At 38.0% G+C, this 16,165-nt stretch overlaps 1 protein-coding gene across 2 annotated transcripts; it reads right to left on the bottom strand.

Moving 5' to 3' along the window:
- Positions 1-1,751: 1,751 nt before the first annotated feature.
- LOC110691720 (ABC transporter F family member 1) lies at positions 1,752-5,888 on the bottom strand. Of its 2 annotated transcripts, none has more exons than XM_021868652.1 (6): positions 5,707-5,888; positions 5,370-5,577; positions 4,455-4,528; positions 4,138-4,348; positions 3,819-4,053; positions 1,752-3,160 (listed from the first exon to the last, which is right to left on the bottom strand). In XM_021868652.1, the coding sequence occupies exons 2-6, from the start codon at positions 5,568-5,570 to the stop codon at positions 2,106-2,108; spliced, it is 1,776 nt and encodes a 591-aa protein (XP_021724344.1). In that variant the 5' UTR covers positions 5,571-5,577; positions 5,707-5,888; the 3' UTR covers positions 1,752-2,105. The 2 variants fall into 2 exon arrangements, with proteins under 2 accessions (XP_021724344.1, XP_021724345.1); XM_021868653.1 differs by lacking the exon at positions 5,707-5,888 and adding an exon at positions 4,631-4,779 and having other exon boundaries at positions 5,370-5,475.
- Between the last annotated feature and the right edge of the window lie 10,277 nt (positions 5,889-16,165).

Here is a 16,165-nt window from a genome sequence, read left to right as displayed (position 1 = left end):
TGCAAGTTCATCAATTTCTCCTGCATAGACGCGTAGTACAGCTCATACTCTTAAGTTATGAGAGGTCACATTTCAGAACGGAGGCAATAGTAAAATGTGAAGCAAAAAAAAGACTCGAGAATTGGTCTGAGGTGTAGAAATCAATTATTTAATCATGGGAAAAACTAGCTTCCTAAATGCATCAACTTGTTGCAAGATTAATGCCCTAAACAAAGCCTAGCATGTATACTGTACACCAGATTCTCTTTCCCACAAAAATGTTGAGCAAAATATTTATATTAATATGTAGTCCCTCGGTCCCTTTATATAGTTCCTAATTGCAAAAAAAAACACGGGAATAAAGTAATGGATGGAAGAAATACAAAAAGTAGATTAAAAGCCAAAAGCAATCATTTGCAAAAGTTAGAGACAAAAAAGGGAATTTTAATCACGAATTTTCAAAGGAAACCCTACGAATAAAACATTTAACTCACAAGGCAAAAGTTACAAACATACTTGGCTCATGCCATTGATAATTACAACTAGTGACAATAACTCCGCATGGCTCTTGTTTAACATGCACTTTGAAAGAGAACCTAGCAAGTCCTACAGTTCCTTACTACAATTTGTTAATTGAACCCACATTTAACTGTTTATAATTCTACAATTGCACTTTAATGTTTAGAGGCCAGAATTTGAACTTTTAACTGTATTAATTTTACAGTGAAAATCATTATCAAGGGGAACTTTCATTCAAATATTACATGTCAAATTGCTTCCAATTAACTTGTCAAGTACTCTCTAGTCCCTCGTCACTAAATAACATAACAAATACTTTTGCCTTGCAAGTTAATTATCAAATCTCCCCCATATTAGGCCATGTTCCCTTCACTTTATTACAAAGTACAATATTAAAAGTAATTTTGTTTAACTTAAATTTACTAAACTAAAATAATCTTATTTTTACTAATTCCCTATTATACATTATATATTGGTCTTTAAAATTACAGATTTTTACCAAACGGGAATTATTTTCAAATAGCAGTCATGCTTAATTTCACATTACATAATGACAAAATAATGAAAACTCCATATATATTCTTGTTTCAATGGCTGTTTATGTGATGCCCTTCCTCATCACAAGCCAGTTAAATAACAGAAAATCAATTTCTCTTGTTCCAAAAATCACTGCTCATGTTATGGCCTCTCATCTCAAGTTTATTACGAGTATAAACAACGAGTAGTTGATCTGTTAGTTCATTTCTACCAGAGCAAACACGATGTTACAGACTTATAGTATCAGCCAGAGCAAACCCGATGTTATAGACTTATAGTATCAGCCATATGCTCGCTCAGTAACTCATTAGCCAAAAAGGAAAAATTGCATATCTCAAGTTATCTTCTTTAACTTTGTTTTTGAAGCAAATCAGCGAATGTCTGCTCTGTTTCATGAATAATATTCTGTCGAGTGAAACTAACATCGACTATTTGACGACTGCCAACCCTTTTGATTGCTCAGTCATCTACATGGCACCATGTAGAACACTGTTCAGAAGCAAATACGTGAGAACTTTAAACAAAATATATAAAGTACATACAAATTACAAAGAACTTTGTAACTGTGAATGATCAAACTAACTGCCACAAAAAAATAATTAGTATTTAGACTGTTTGGGGGTGTATTTGTTACCAAAGTGTAGCTGACTGGCTAACATCCCATTACCATTCCCAGGTACAACAGCCAGCAACTAATTAGTAAATAAACAAGAGGATACATAAAAAAATATTTAGAAGTAATTTAGAATCTCAAACATGCAGGTTCACAAATGATCTCGTTTACAAGGCATAATCTCGATGGTCAACTACAGAGTTTGTTTTCATAAAGGGTTTTTTTCAGGTGAGAAAGAAGCAAAAACAAAAAATTACCTCAACTCGGGCCACAGTAATGCTCAACTCGCCAAGCTTGGGACTATAGCCGGAACCTTAAAGGCTCAACTGCAATTTTCTATCCAAACGTCGAGAAGGAGCTATGCTCATTGAGGCAAAACTGAAGGTCGAGGTGAGGTGCATAGTACTAAAACGTTTGACAAAATTCTAACCAACTCCCGCCCATAATATTCATCAGCTCATTCGAATCCAGCTTTCTTCTTGAGATGATTCTTGAAGGCAATGATATCCCCTCCCCAACGGGTGACGGCTTGATTCTCACACACCCATATCTCATGGGCCACTTGGTTGATGAGCCTGAAATCATGGCTAACAAGAACCATACCACCATCCCACTCGTTCAACGCCTCGGCCAATGAATCAATAGTCTCAATATCCAAGTGATTAGTAGGCTCATCCAGCAACAGCATGTGAGGCTGCCGATAAGCCAGCCAAGCAAAGATAACTCGACTACGCTGCCCATCAGACAAATTTTTCATAGGCATAGTCTGTGCTTTGCCAGATAGCCCAAACCTCCCTATTGCTGACCTCATTTTCTCTTCTTCGGTACCTGGATATTCTCGCAACATATATAGTAGGGCAGAAATTTCTAAGTCGAGCTTTTCTGCAAGATGTTGATGATACTGGGCAATCCTCAAGTGATTGTGTCGCTTCACCGTGCCTTCAAGAGGAACCAAATCCCCTGTCATCAGCTTCAGAAGCGTACTCTTTCCAGCACCATTGGGACCCACCAGGGCAATCCTGGAGTCAAGGTCCACACCAAACTCAAGGTTTTTGTATAGAATATTCTCTGGTGTATAGCCAAATGACACTTCCACAAACTGCAACACAGGAGGGGGAAGCTTTCCAACATCTGTAAAACGGAAAACAAGAACTTTGTCTCTGGAGACTTTCTCTGTCAGTCCTCCCCTCTCCATCTTTGCAAGTGTTTTCTCCTTACTCTGTGCTTGACGGGCTAACTTAGCAGACCCGTGACCAAACCGAGCAATATACTCTTTCATGTTAGCAATTTGTTCCTGCTCCCATTTGTATTGTTTCATTTGATTCTCTTCAAGTTCAGAACGGGTCTGAACATACTGATCATAGTTTCCGGAGTAGATTGTCAACTTCTTGTTTTGCATGTGTATAATGTTAGTGCAAACACCATTCAGAAAATCTTGAGAGTGTGAAACCACAACCAGAATGCGATTGAAATTCTTCAGATTCTCCTCTAGCCAAACACAAGCTTCAAGATCTGCCATCAAAATGAACAAGCAAGGTAAATCAAACTTGTTTCTCGAAAAATATAAGCAATTAAACATACACAATACAAGTTCCCAAAGAGAAATATAATTCCATTAAGCTAAACATATCTTATCACACCACCAACATATTGTCTATATAGAGTAGGCTAAAGATGGCTGTAAGCTTGTGCCCTGCGGGCTACATTAGTACATTATGTGCTGAAATTTTCAAAGAGTGCCAAGCACAATCCAAGCGCACTTACAACAGTGTTGTGGTTAAGTGCCTAGGCCAAATCAAACTTATTAAAGCATGGTTGACTAACGTTGAGTTGTCCTACATTAAAACCTGGCCCAGAGCCCAGCACAAAGTAACATTGCCATGTCACAATCGGGACGGGCCAGGCCGGTCAGTGTCATCTTTATTGTTATTAATATCACGAGCTCAACGTAATACGTTGACCAAGTATGTTAACAGAGGATAAGATTATCTAAATTGTACATCTGGTATATGAATCATCATAAGATGTTCTCAAAGCATCATAACATAAAAATGTTTGAGAAACATCTCTCCTTACTTTAAAGGGACGTGGATGTCAATGTCAGACAAGCATGGGCATAAGAAAAATTAAGCACAAAAGAAGTATCATGAGATGAAGTGGTTTAACTTACCAAGGTGATTTGTAGGTTCATCCAGCAGTAAGATGGTTGGATTCATAAATAACGCCCGTGCCAATGCAATCCTCATTCTCCAACCACCAGAAAAATCTCTAGTCATTTTTTCCTGCATCATCTTGTCAAATCCAAGACCATGCAAGATTTCAGCAGCACGCTTTTCAGCAGTTGCTACATCAAGAGCTTCCAACCGCTCATAAATACGTTCAAGTGCTTCCCCACCTCCATCATCCTATAGGCCAAAAAATTAATTCTGCAAGCCGATGATTATAATAAAAAAAATCAGGTAAACAATTAATATATGCAGAGTAAACACCTGTGCCACTAATCTTTCAACTTCTTGTTCTAACTTGATCCTTTCCTCATCACAGCTTATTACAGCCTGAAGGGCAGACATGTCAGATGCTTCTATCTCACTGCTAAGATGATAGATATCCATGTGCTCAGGAATTGGAAGCTCTCGGAGTCCTATTGCAGTAAGAAGGGTAGATTTTCCACAACCATTTAAACCCAGCAAACCATAACGTCTGCAGATGTAATTTCCAAGTATAACGCATTACGTCCATAGTGAAACAAATTCAAATATAAAGATAAGAACAAACTTAAGAATACAAGTTTGGGATAGCAACAAACCTTCCATAGTTCAGCTCCAGCATCGAGTCAACTATCAGATCATGTCCATGAAAAGTAACTGACAAAGACTCTATCTGCAAGGTAGAGGAGTTCTATCATGACACAAAACAGAGAACTACAGAGACTAGAAGCAGCCACATGCTCAAAATAAAAAAGCATATTATACATAACTTTACCTCCTAAGTAAGAAGGAATCACAAGGGATGACATTTCGGGAAAATTCACTAGATTATAAGTTCATTCAATTAATCCAGCATCATAGATGGCAGAACACCCAGCTGACAGATGATCTGTTCGCCTAGGCATTGGTCTAAGTGCGGCATAGCTAACAAGAATAAGCTAGAAGTGAGACCAGCTAACCACATGATTTGTGAACATGCATGTAAACATATGTGAAAGAAAGGACTCCATTACCACTACATATTCAACAAAAGAAACTCAAAGGAATATAGACATGATTGCAATACCATACACGATTGCAAATACCATAATATATGCAAAGACTAATATGCAAGAAATGGATTAATTACATATTCTCTACACCGCATACTTCATGCCTAACACATCATTCAAACCTCGCCATTCAATTTCAGATTAACAAACAGGAAATTCATTTTTTTTACATCAAAATTTCATGAATTATTTATGCCAATACAAACAATCCATAACATGACGATGAATTCCAAATAAATTCGTTTAAACAAAATAAACCATTTAATTGATTAATTCAAATCCCTTATTCAGTTCAAGCAAACCCCAAAATAGACTTCAATTACCTATCATTAGTAAACTCAAAAACTCCCTTTTTTAAATCCCAATTCTTGTAATTATAATCAACAGCAACAACAGAATTTCACATAAATAACAAAGGAATAAGAAATTCAGCACGAAACAGATCGAAAAAAAAAAACATACCCTAACATCTCTTGACATAGGATGCGAGCAAAGAATACCGGTACAATTCCGATCAGAAATCACCATATCCCCAACTGCTTCAGTAACCTTATCAACACTTTGAGCTGCCGCCTTTGATGAGGCAGGCGCTTTACCTCCTCTTTTCGCCGCCGCAGCTGCCTTCTTCTGGGCAGCCTTCTTCTTGCTAGCGTCCGACACCATTTTCAAACTACAAAACCACGCAAAATCAATCAAATTTCCAAAATCAAATCACCACAAAAACAATCAAAACTACAAAATCAAATCAAAAACAACAAATTTAATGAAATTAATGAGTATAAAATATGTACATATATACCAATTAGGTTACGGAGAAGATAGAGATATGAGATCGGCGACAAAAAATAGAGGAGAGAGAAGAAAAATAAATTTGGGATCTAGGGTTAGGGTTTCCGACGGAAGTGGAAGATATCGGACGGTAGAGGGAGAAAATAGACTCCCAGGTGTGTGGATTATAAGGCTTCTTAAAAGAGGGTTTATAAATGTATGAAGGTGCTCAATTTATAAGTATCCAATCGGTGTCGTGACCCACTTTTGCTTCTTTATTATTTTTGCACTTCACTTTTTTATTCCCTAGCCTAGATTTTTACATCTTCTAGTTTTTTTTTTTTTTCCATTCCAAAGAGGCAAAGAATCATGCCTTTTTGAGTGGGTTAATTACTTGTTAAACTTAGTTGGTTTAAATCTTAATGTTATTTGAGATCTGAAATAAGAGAGAGATTGTGAAGTTATAATTGAAAAAAAAAATCTAAAGTGATTCACATAGTAGAATTAAGTAGGTCGAATCCAATTCAACTCAAACTGATTCCCCAACATTCGTAAATCCCAAAATTTTTGCTTTTAAGTATCATAACTACTAAGCATCTCTTTTACTTCAACTTAAAAAAAAAAATGTAATCTCTATGTTTCATATTATTTGTCAATATTCCATTTATGGTATTCCTTTTTTTATTTTATTTTTTTGTATCTTGAATCTTTCTACTTATATTATGCTATATACAAGTAATGTCAAGACATATTTGTCATTACTTTAGCTTTGCTTCTTACTCCCCATTATTCCATTGTTACACCAATATTTCTCATTAATAAATGTGCCCTTTTTTCTTTTATTTAGTATATGGGTCGTTAACTTGATAACTTTGTCGAACAAAATCTCATTGTCCATTAATAACATTTACATTACACTCTTTTTACTCATATCTCATTTCATTATTTCCATCCACTCAATCTCTCTTTCTCTCTCTCCATTTATTTTGGATAATTCCTCTTAAGAACCCTAAAAACAATTATTCTTCACTCATCAAATTAATTTGATAATTTCTTTGGGTTATATACTCGATTTTAGGTTTTTGTTCATCAACTCTCTTTATTATAACTAGATCCCCAATATAATTTTAAAAACCTAGTTACCTGTATGAATCACCACATTTTCTCATATGAATTATTGTTCTTGAACTTTGCTTTTAACTTCAACAAATTTTGATTACATTTCAAATTCCAAATTTGTTCACTTATCAAAACTAATAATTTCTTTGGGTTATTTTTAGGTTTTTTTGTTTTTTTTTTCTTTTTATTTTTAATTATCAACTCTCTTTATTAACAAGATTCCCAATTTAAGGTTAACAAAAACCAACTTTCCTTGTGTGAATTGACACATTTTCTCTCCTAGGGTTTCTCTGGAAATTTTTTGGTACAACAATCCTCTTACAGAAGGGAGAAAATAGGGGAGTTTTTTGGGAACTTGATTTTTAAAATATAAAATTCTTTGCCATTTTGATTGGTTGAAAGGGAGGGTGTTGTACCGTATAACATATACAACGGGTGTAGGTGATTTTATTTTTTTCGGGTTTCTCCTATGAATTACAATTCTTGATCTTAGATTTTTACTTCAACAAAGTTGATTGCATTTGAGATCCCAAATTTGGGCTCATCCGTTCTTCCTCTTTTCATCCTGATCTCCACCTTTTATCGCAGGTTTTAAGGATAATTTTAAACTCGTCAGCTAAACTCTATACCTCCTTCATTTGGTAGCTATTCATGTACATACTACATATCCAAATTGTGAACGGGGAAGTAATTATGATGGGAATCACGACTATAGTCCCCAAGATTTATAGGCTCATTGCATTTGCTCTTTAGTTGAATCACCTACTCCAATCCTCAAAAAAGAGGTGTTTGCTAATGGTGAACAAATGTGGTGATGGTGTTAGTCAACTACGTCTCAGGTGATGATGTTCGAAGTGATTACGATGATCAGTGGCAGATCCAGGATTGATTGATATATATATATAGGTTTTCCCATCCTCGACCACATATAATATATCAGAAAATAGCTTAGCCAAAGCTTTAATAATGAACCAAAGAAAAGTATACATTAAAAGGTTAATTTTATAAAGTAATACAAATTCATATTACAACCAAATAATACTTAGGTTTATTGCAATTGTTCTTGACGAGTTTTCATGTTTTGATGGTGATTTACAATATTATTTATGCTAACATTTAAAAAAAAAATTCTATCTCTAGCTAAGTAATCAAGCAACCTTTGAACATTTGATCTCTCATGCTATTACACCACAATTTATCTTTCGCTTTCGTCATTCCGGAAAATAATCTTTCTACACTTGTCATTGCAACGAGAAGAATCAACACTAACTTCAAAAGTAAGTAGACTCGATCATTGAGTTACAAACTTTCAATCTCAACAAGTTTCATAGAAAGCTCACTTAGACTTTTCAAAAACCAAAATCTTTCATCATTTCGAACATCAACAATGAAATTTTCAAGTGAATGCTCAAAAAATATTAATTCGAAGCTTGAAAATTCATCGGGACAAAATTGTGCAAGTTGAACTAATTTTCTTTTGTCAAAAGAAGAAAACAATGAGCGAGATTAAAGCAAGACATACACACAAGTAGATCCTTACTCACCTCGATAAATCTATTTTCAAGTTCTTGTAATTGAAGATCAATAACACTTAGAAAAACTTCAACTTGAAAATGAAGAAGATTGTCACTTGTGAGCCTTTACCTCTAAACATTTTTTTCCTAGGAATAATATATCTCCCTCCATGTTTGGAACCTCAATGTCATATTTAGTCATACAAGAAGTGACTTTCTCCCTATGATAATCCCATCTTTCATCTCTCATGCATCTTTTGCAAATTAGTCTTGGTTACATCAACCATGACCATTGCATTTACAATTTCTTGATCATGTTTTAGCAATGTCACGTTCAACTCATTTGTAATTCCAAATATAGCAACTATCAAGTGTGCCTCAAACACAAAATCAAATGACATCAATAAGTGTGTAATGGATTGTGCTTTATTTAAATCAAGTGTATCTGATACTTCTGCAATTGCATCAAGTGACAAAAGTATTGTAGGATTAAATCAATTAAGCACATTCAAAATGGTTTTTGTTGGAGTTATTAGTTATTTTCCATAGTAATACTCCAAGTCTAAGTAAATTTTGCTTTCAAAGATCAAGAATAACATTGATAATTAATATCAATTAGTTGACTTTGGCCACCATAAATTCTTCTCATTTACCTTCTTTAGCTTGACCGTTTAAGCATGATTGAAGTGTAAATTGATTTTGCTTAATTGTCTAATTGATGATTGTATCAATTAGTTGACCTTTGTTATTTCCACTTAGCCATATTTATAGGCTTGATGCATGTACATCACTTGATCATGGGGAGTTAAGTAGTTGAGTTTTCCTACCTCCACCTAACCGTATTGATATGCTTGATGCATGCATATATATCACTTGATCAAGGGAAACTCTTTGATGATCTTTGATTGGTTTCCATGAGCTTAGCTTGATAATTCTTTCCATATATTTGTGATGGTGGACTAGTATATAAACCAAGCTTTTCCACTTCTTTTCCACATACAAAATTACAAACTACTATTCTTTACTCCAAAAATGATACACAAAATTATAGTCTCTAGTTGTTGGGAAATGTTCAAATTGTTCTCAATCTAGCTCTTCATCGTACACCGTAGAGTTGGAGTCCTTTATCCTTGGAGGTTGGTTGCTACGAGTCCTCGTACATTGTTGATAAATGTTTTTTTTTCCACTTATCATGGCATTTTTAACCCGATTTTGTAGTCATTTTCCCCCAATTTAATCTCTTTTAACTCCTTTTGTACATGATTGTAGCCTTCGACATTCCCGTTCCTTTTTATGTGTGTGTTCGTATTTGTAGATGCAACAAGAATTGATTCATATAGCACAAACATGAAGACTCTCTCATAAGGCATGCAGCAGCTAATTAAGGAGAGGGCGTGCACCAGTCACGGAGCGGGCGCTCCTAGTTAAGCTCCAACAATCTGCCTCAATCTGTAGAAGCAGGAGCGGGCGCGCAGTAGAAGCAGGAGTGGGCGCTCCTACCAGTGGAGCAGGCACTCTTATCAGAAGGAGCGGACACTCCTACTGTTTTGAAGCTTGGATTTGACGGATTTTACAATGTAAGTTCCGGGGGTATAAATAAGACCCTTGGCTTCATCTTTAAGGACTTCTTCCCCTTTAGCTTTCTTAGGCCCTTCTCTCTTAGTTAGTGCTTAGAATCTTCATCATTTGTACTACTTTAATTGAAGATTATTCTCTTGATTTCAAGTATTTCTCAACTATGAAGCTTCATTAGTAATCTCTTTCCTCTATCTCTTACTCCTTATTTTCTGTTTTTAATTGCTTTCCATTGTTAATTTCTTCTCTAATCTTGATTATTTATTGTTGCATGTTTAATATACTTGGTTCTTATTATTTCTCTCAACTTGTTAGATTAATGTTGAATTTAATTATTGTTGTTAGGATGTTGAACACCATGATTAGTGAGTAGTTTCTTAGCTAGGGGTTGGGCAAAGACCCAAGTAAGCCATGGGTTGATTGATCTTTTTGCTTGCATGTTCATTTTGGGTGGATGATTGATTGTTAAAGGATTGGTTAATTGCATGTGTAATTGGATGGTCACTCATTGCTCATGTATTCACTTCTATGCTTGCATTGAAAGATGAGGTCAAGTTGTGAGCCTTTTCTTGTATGATTATGCTAAATTCCTCTTGATTACGGTTCCTTGTTTGGATGATGTAATAGTCTTAGTTGAGATAATTAGGAGAGAAATCCCCAATTACTTGTGCCTTAATGCTTTCTCGAACCGATCAAAAGACAAACCTGAGTTAGTCTACTTTATGTCATTGAGACTTGGTTGGCTTATCTTGTTTGTTGAGTTTGGTTTAAGAATGCTTAGTGTTGTGGCTTCGAAAGAAGACAATATTGAGTGTCCTTTCTATCACCCAATTTGTATTCATGTTTACCTATTGTATTGATCTATTGGTTTGGTTAGTGTCGATTCCCATTTCCCCCTAGCGTTTATCTCCATAGTAGTCAATTAATCAAAACCCCAATCTTGTGATCGAACTAGCTTATACCGCTTCATAATCTTGGTGTACTCATACTCATTCCTTGTGGATACGATCCTTTACTTACCCTATACTTGTCTTCGCTTGGTTTAGGTAGAAATATTTAGGGTATTCGACCAACGACCGACTTATTCTTTACCAAAATGGCGTCGTTGTCGGGGAATGGCATTGAGCATTGAGTTACATATAAAATACGTGAGACTAGTTCACTTTTATTGCTTTATTTTTCTTTATTTTCTTTGACTAACCTACTAATCTCCCATCTAGTTCTCTTTGTTTTATGCTCAAACGCAGCAATAAAGCACTACCTTTTGTGCCATTGAATCTTGAGCTTGAAAAGGTTGTAAGGGCGAATCAAAGAGAAAAAAGGGAGAGAGCAAGTATTGCTACTTCAAGCAAACCGCAAGTAGTAGTTGAATCCAATCATTCTAGTTCTAGTGACTATAGTGGAGACTTCACTCCACTAGAATCACTGTAGACACCAAATTTTGATCCTATTATTATTATTATTATTATTATTATTATTATTATTATTATTATTATTATTATTATTATTATTATTATTATTGTAAGGGGTAAAATTACCCATGCCACGTGGCCTAATGGGGTGTTGACACGTGTCAGCCCCAGAGAGGCCCAATGGGATCCACTCTCCTGCTGACACATGGCCCCGTAACCCTAATAGGGGAACATATCCCTTATACTATAAAAAGAGGAAAGTCCTCATTTATTAAACATTCATGTACAATCATAAATATAAATACAACTACCGAGCAATATTAATTGCAGAATCTTCCGGAATCCGAGAGACCATTTACTTTCTGCATTCTAACTTGATCGTCGGAGGCGGAACCGGAGTCTCCGTGCTTTGCAAGTACAGGCGGCCGGCTACCAGTTCTGCTGCTATAACTCTCCCGCAGGACACATAAAAAAACCCCAAAACATTTGGCGCCTTCTGTGAGGAGAGTACTTCCAGAATGGCATCCCACGAGTCTGTACTTCCTAACGATGAGAAACGGCCTCTGGCCGAACCTGAGGTCTAGACGGACCAAGATTGTGGCGACGACCAAGAGGTCGAAGCCTACATGGCCCCAGATAGGTCATTCAGATCCAGACGTTCCCGTCCCCGGGAAATAAGGGAACAGGATCATGACAAAGCAGACCCCAACCACCCAACCGGCCAGCCGGCTGGGCAAGCCCAGACGGTTGAGGGTGCTGCCCATGTAACCAGAGATGAACTCATGAAATTCATGAGTAGCTTCAAAGGGGAAATCAGGGACTTGATAAGCAAAAAGGAAGACTCCCACAAGGGTCAGCCGGCCAAAAAACCATCCCCTTATAGGAAAAAGCCTACTCCGTCAGGGAAGAAGCCTTCTCCCTCTGGGAAGAAGCCGGTGAAAGACCGGGTTCCAACTCCTCATCCAAAACCACATGGACCGGATTGGCCCATAGTAGATCTCTCAAAATTTTGTTTCCCCGAAGCGGGGAAAAGGAAGGCTATCCGGCAAGTACAGCCGGATGGGTAAAAAAAAGACGTTCTCCGATGCTCGGATGTTCCTCCAACAAAAGAGAAGTCAACAAATGTCTGAGTCGGCTTCAACGTCGACATTCTCAGACAGTCTCCCTAATACCTCAATGAGGTATTCGGAGACAAACCGAGAGAGTCAGTCAGGTGGCATGTCCGCTCGAACTGGCCCTCAGATTATCCATCAGGCTCCGTATGTGCCCCAACAGCCATACATGCCCTATGGATCTCCTTATATGCGACTGGCCCTCTTCGAAGGACAGGCGGCATAGAATGTCCATTTTATGGACTGGCAGCTTCGACTGCTAAACCTTGGGGAACAGACTTCGGCTTTCTCTAGCGAAATAACCGAGGTGGCTCAGCCGTCCAAGGTTAAGAATGTGTTGATCGGTGCCTATGATGGTACCACCAACCCGGAAGACCACCTTATGCATACACCAACCTCATGTATTTGCAGGGGTTGGATGACGCCGCCTGGTGAAGATGCTTTCCGGCAACATTAAAGGGCATAGCCCAATGATGGTTTAACAACCTACCAGCCGGTTGCGTCAATAACTTCAAGACACTGGCATACTTGTTCTTGTCTAACTTCTCTATGAACATCCCGGGTAAGAAGATTAGTCTCGATTTGGGGGCTATACTTCAAGGAGATAGAGAAGGATTGAGATCCTATGTCAAGCGGTTCAATCTGATGAGAATTCAGATTCAGGGACTGTCTGACGAGGTTTCCTACACAAACTTCTTCAAGGGTCTGAAAGACGGGTCGACTTTCAAATTCGACCTAGTTTGAAAGAGGGTGGCAACCCTCCAAGAAGCTCTGATGAAAGTCGAAGCCTACATACAGGCGACGGAGCTCTGTGCCATCAAGCAGCCGTCAGATCCTAAAAAATCTGACAAGAGGGATAACCGGCCCGCTCAGCCGGTCAATAAAGAAGAGAGCAAGAAAATAAAAGAAGTTTGGGTGGCTGATCGCTCTGGTCAGTCATCCCAGAAGAAGAAGAAAGAGTTGAAACCGTACGTCCCCGAGTACGAGTTCAACAAGGATTGCTCCTCCATTCTCATGGAGGTCAAAGACCGGTTGTCTATAAAGAAATCGGCTGCAATGAAAAGTCCCATCAATAGTTGGGACAAGTCCAATTTCTTCCATTTTCACGAGGACATAGGCCATGACACCAATGGTTGCTATAGCCTCAGGCGGCTACTGGACCTCCTGGCTGATGAGGGGGCTTTGAAGCCCTACCTTGTGAAGTCCAAGGGCAACCCCCGGGCAAATAATGGAGAACCGTCCAAGAAGCCCGACAATCTTGCTATAAGCTCTGACACTGATGAGGAGCAAATCATGACTATAGCAGGCGGCTTCGCCGGAGGTGGTCCAACCATCTGGGGCACAAAAGAAAACCTCCGGAAGTTGGAGGTCAACTCAGTGGATGAGGGCCAGGTGTCAAAAGACACCTTCCCTGAGGTCATCATCTCTGAGAAAGACCGGGGCAAGGTCAGGCGGCCTCATGATGACCCCATAGTCATCGAGTGCAAAGTCGCCAATCAGCGAGTAGGCCGAATCCTCATTGATACTTGGAGCTCGTCTGACCTTATCAGCTGTAGGTGCTTGGAAAAGCTCAAGTACAAACCTAGCAGCATGCACAAGGCCTCCCATCCCTTGGTCAGTTTTGGGGAAGGAGTAGTGCATCCGATGGGAAGGATTGACCTACCCATCCGGCTAGGTGAGAAGGGGGAAGGACGACACATGGTCGTCAAATTTTTGGTGGTCGAAGAATTAACCGCCTACAACCTGATCCTGGGCCGTCCTACTCTCAACGAGTTTAAAGTAGTCATCATCCCGTCTCTCATGTTGATGAAATTCGAGAGGGATGATGGGTCGATAGGGTCCCTGAATGGGGACCAGAAGGCGGCGAGAGAGTGTTATCTCTCAGATGTCAAACCCACTGTGGCTGCAGCCGGCCAACGTGGGAGGTTTATCGATCTTGACGATTGTCAAGAAGCCGCGCCTGCTTCCAAAGCAGCCGGCTAAAAGAGAAAGGCGGACCACTTGGTGGCCGTCAAGAAAGAAAAACAATAGCAATCACTGATCGGGGAACGGTCAGATGATCTTCGTCCCCAGCCGGGTGGTGATAACATTGATATCGTTCTGGATGACAACCGGCCAGAGCGAACCGTGAAGGTGGGGACAGTTGCTTTTGCAACATTGGGTGCAGACTTGCACTAGCTATTGAAAGAATTCAAAGACATCTTTGCCTTTGAAGTGGAAGAGATGCCAGGCGTAAGCTCGGATCTTGTTGTCCACAAACTTGCCGTGGACCCTAAAAAGAAGCCGGTTAGGCAGAAGAAAAGAAATCACGGCCGAGGAAAGGTCTCAGGTGGCTGCCGCTGAGGTCAAGAAACTGATGGATGCTTGGTTCATTCGACAATGTTACTACCCGGATTGGGTAGCCAATGTCGTTCTGGTAAAGAAGCCGAATGGTACCTAGCGGATGTGTGTTGACTACACAGATCTGAACTAGGCATGTCCGAGAGGTTCCACCTAGGTGTCTGATAAGACTTTTAATAAAAAACTTAGTGTAATACCCCGTATTTTTATACGTATATTAATTTAAAACATTATTTTATGAAGTATTTAAATAATTCGAAATGAATCATTTATGGTAATAATTTAAAAAGGTTAAAGTCCATTTTTATTTATTTAATTGTTTTGGAAATATTTTATTTTATTATTTAGAAACTTTGGGGCATAATTATTTATAAAAGCAATGGAGTTTTAAGGAAAGTCAAATGTCATTTGGAATAGGAGTATGAATCATTAAGGGTAGAAAAGGAATTTAAGTTAGGAGGGTTTTAGAGAGGGTATAAATACCCATCATATGAGCAAATTAAACTTTGCCCAAGGTGGAAAATACCCAAAGGTAAAATATTTGTCTCTCTCCTCTTATTTTTCTTTCCCCATAATTTTCCTCCCTCCCCTTTTTTCTTTTCACCTCATACGTACACCACCGGTGGCCGGTTGGCACCACCACCACCACAGCCGGTCATCGCCAGCATAGGGCGGCAGCAGCAGCCAGCCGCGGGGAGGTGGTGCGCCGACCACTCTCCCTTTCCTTCTTCTTGTTGTGTTCGACCCTTACAAAAAGAAAAAAAAAAATTCTTCTTTTTATTTTTAATTCAATCTAACCTTGATTAATTATTGTTTTTGGTGTGTGTGATGATTTTATGATGTTTTAATAATGGTTAATATGTATATAATTTTCAGATTTATTTTTTGAATTAAAAAGCCCAAATTGAAAACCCTAGGTTTCTAAATTAATGTTTATTGATGGAATTTGATTGTAGTTGATTAAAACTATTGAAATTAATGTTTTAAACTAAATTATTGCAAGTTTAAGGAGTTTTTAAAATGCTGGAATTTTTATGTAGAGGCTACAATTATGTTTCTTGAAAGGATTTTTAATTACCCATTAATTGGGAATAAAAGTAAGTGGTTTAAATTAATTTTCAGCATGCTTTATAAGGTTCAAAAATGATTTAAAGAGTGTGTATATTGCTTGAAATTTGTTATGAATAGGTATTAATGTCTCTTTGTAATTTTGGGTTGTAGGAGACTTCCAAGTGAGTGATTTTGCGTAGTCATAACAATTTTGAGATCATATTCGAGGTACGTTCGCATACTTGGTAATTATTTAAGTGTGTAGAAGCATGCTAGGCTTTGTTTAATTAATTCCAAGGTAGTATCATGATAGGTATTGGTTGGAATTGTTGATTGGATTGATTTTGGTGATTGATTTGTGAGGTATG

Source organism: Chenopodium quinoa, unplaced genomic scaffold (genome assembly GCF_001683475.1).
Source record: "Chenopodium quinoa cultivar QQ74 unplaced genomic scaffold, ASM168347v1, whole genome shotgun sequence".
NCBI classification, from domain to species: domain Eukaryota; kingdom Viridiplantae; phylum Streptophyta; class Magnoliopsida; order Caryophyllales; family Amaranthaceae; genus Chenopodium; species Chenopodium quinoa.
Note: the sequence above shows the minus strand (reverse complement) of the source record. Positions and strands in the feature narration are given on the sequence as shown.

What these genes read in the sequence shown, in the direction of transcription:
- LOC110691720 (XM_021868652.1), bottom strand. Translation starts at nt 5,570, where the DNA reads ATGGTGTCGGACGCTAGCAAGAAGAAGGCTGCCCAGAAGAAGGCAGCT. An exon ending in CTGGAGCTGAACTATGGAAG is followed by an intron (nt 4,349 to 4,454) that starts GTTTGTTGCTAT and finishes TTACATCTGCAG; the next exon opens with ACGTTATGGTTTGCTGGGTT. An exon ending in TTGAAAGATTAGTGGCACAG is followed by an intron (nt 4,054 to 4,137) that starts GTGTTTACTCTG and finishes TTTGGCCTATAG; the next exon opens with GATGATGGAGGTGGGGAAGC.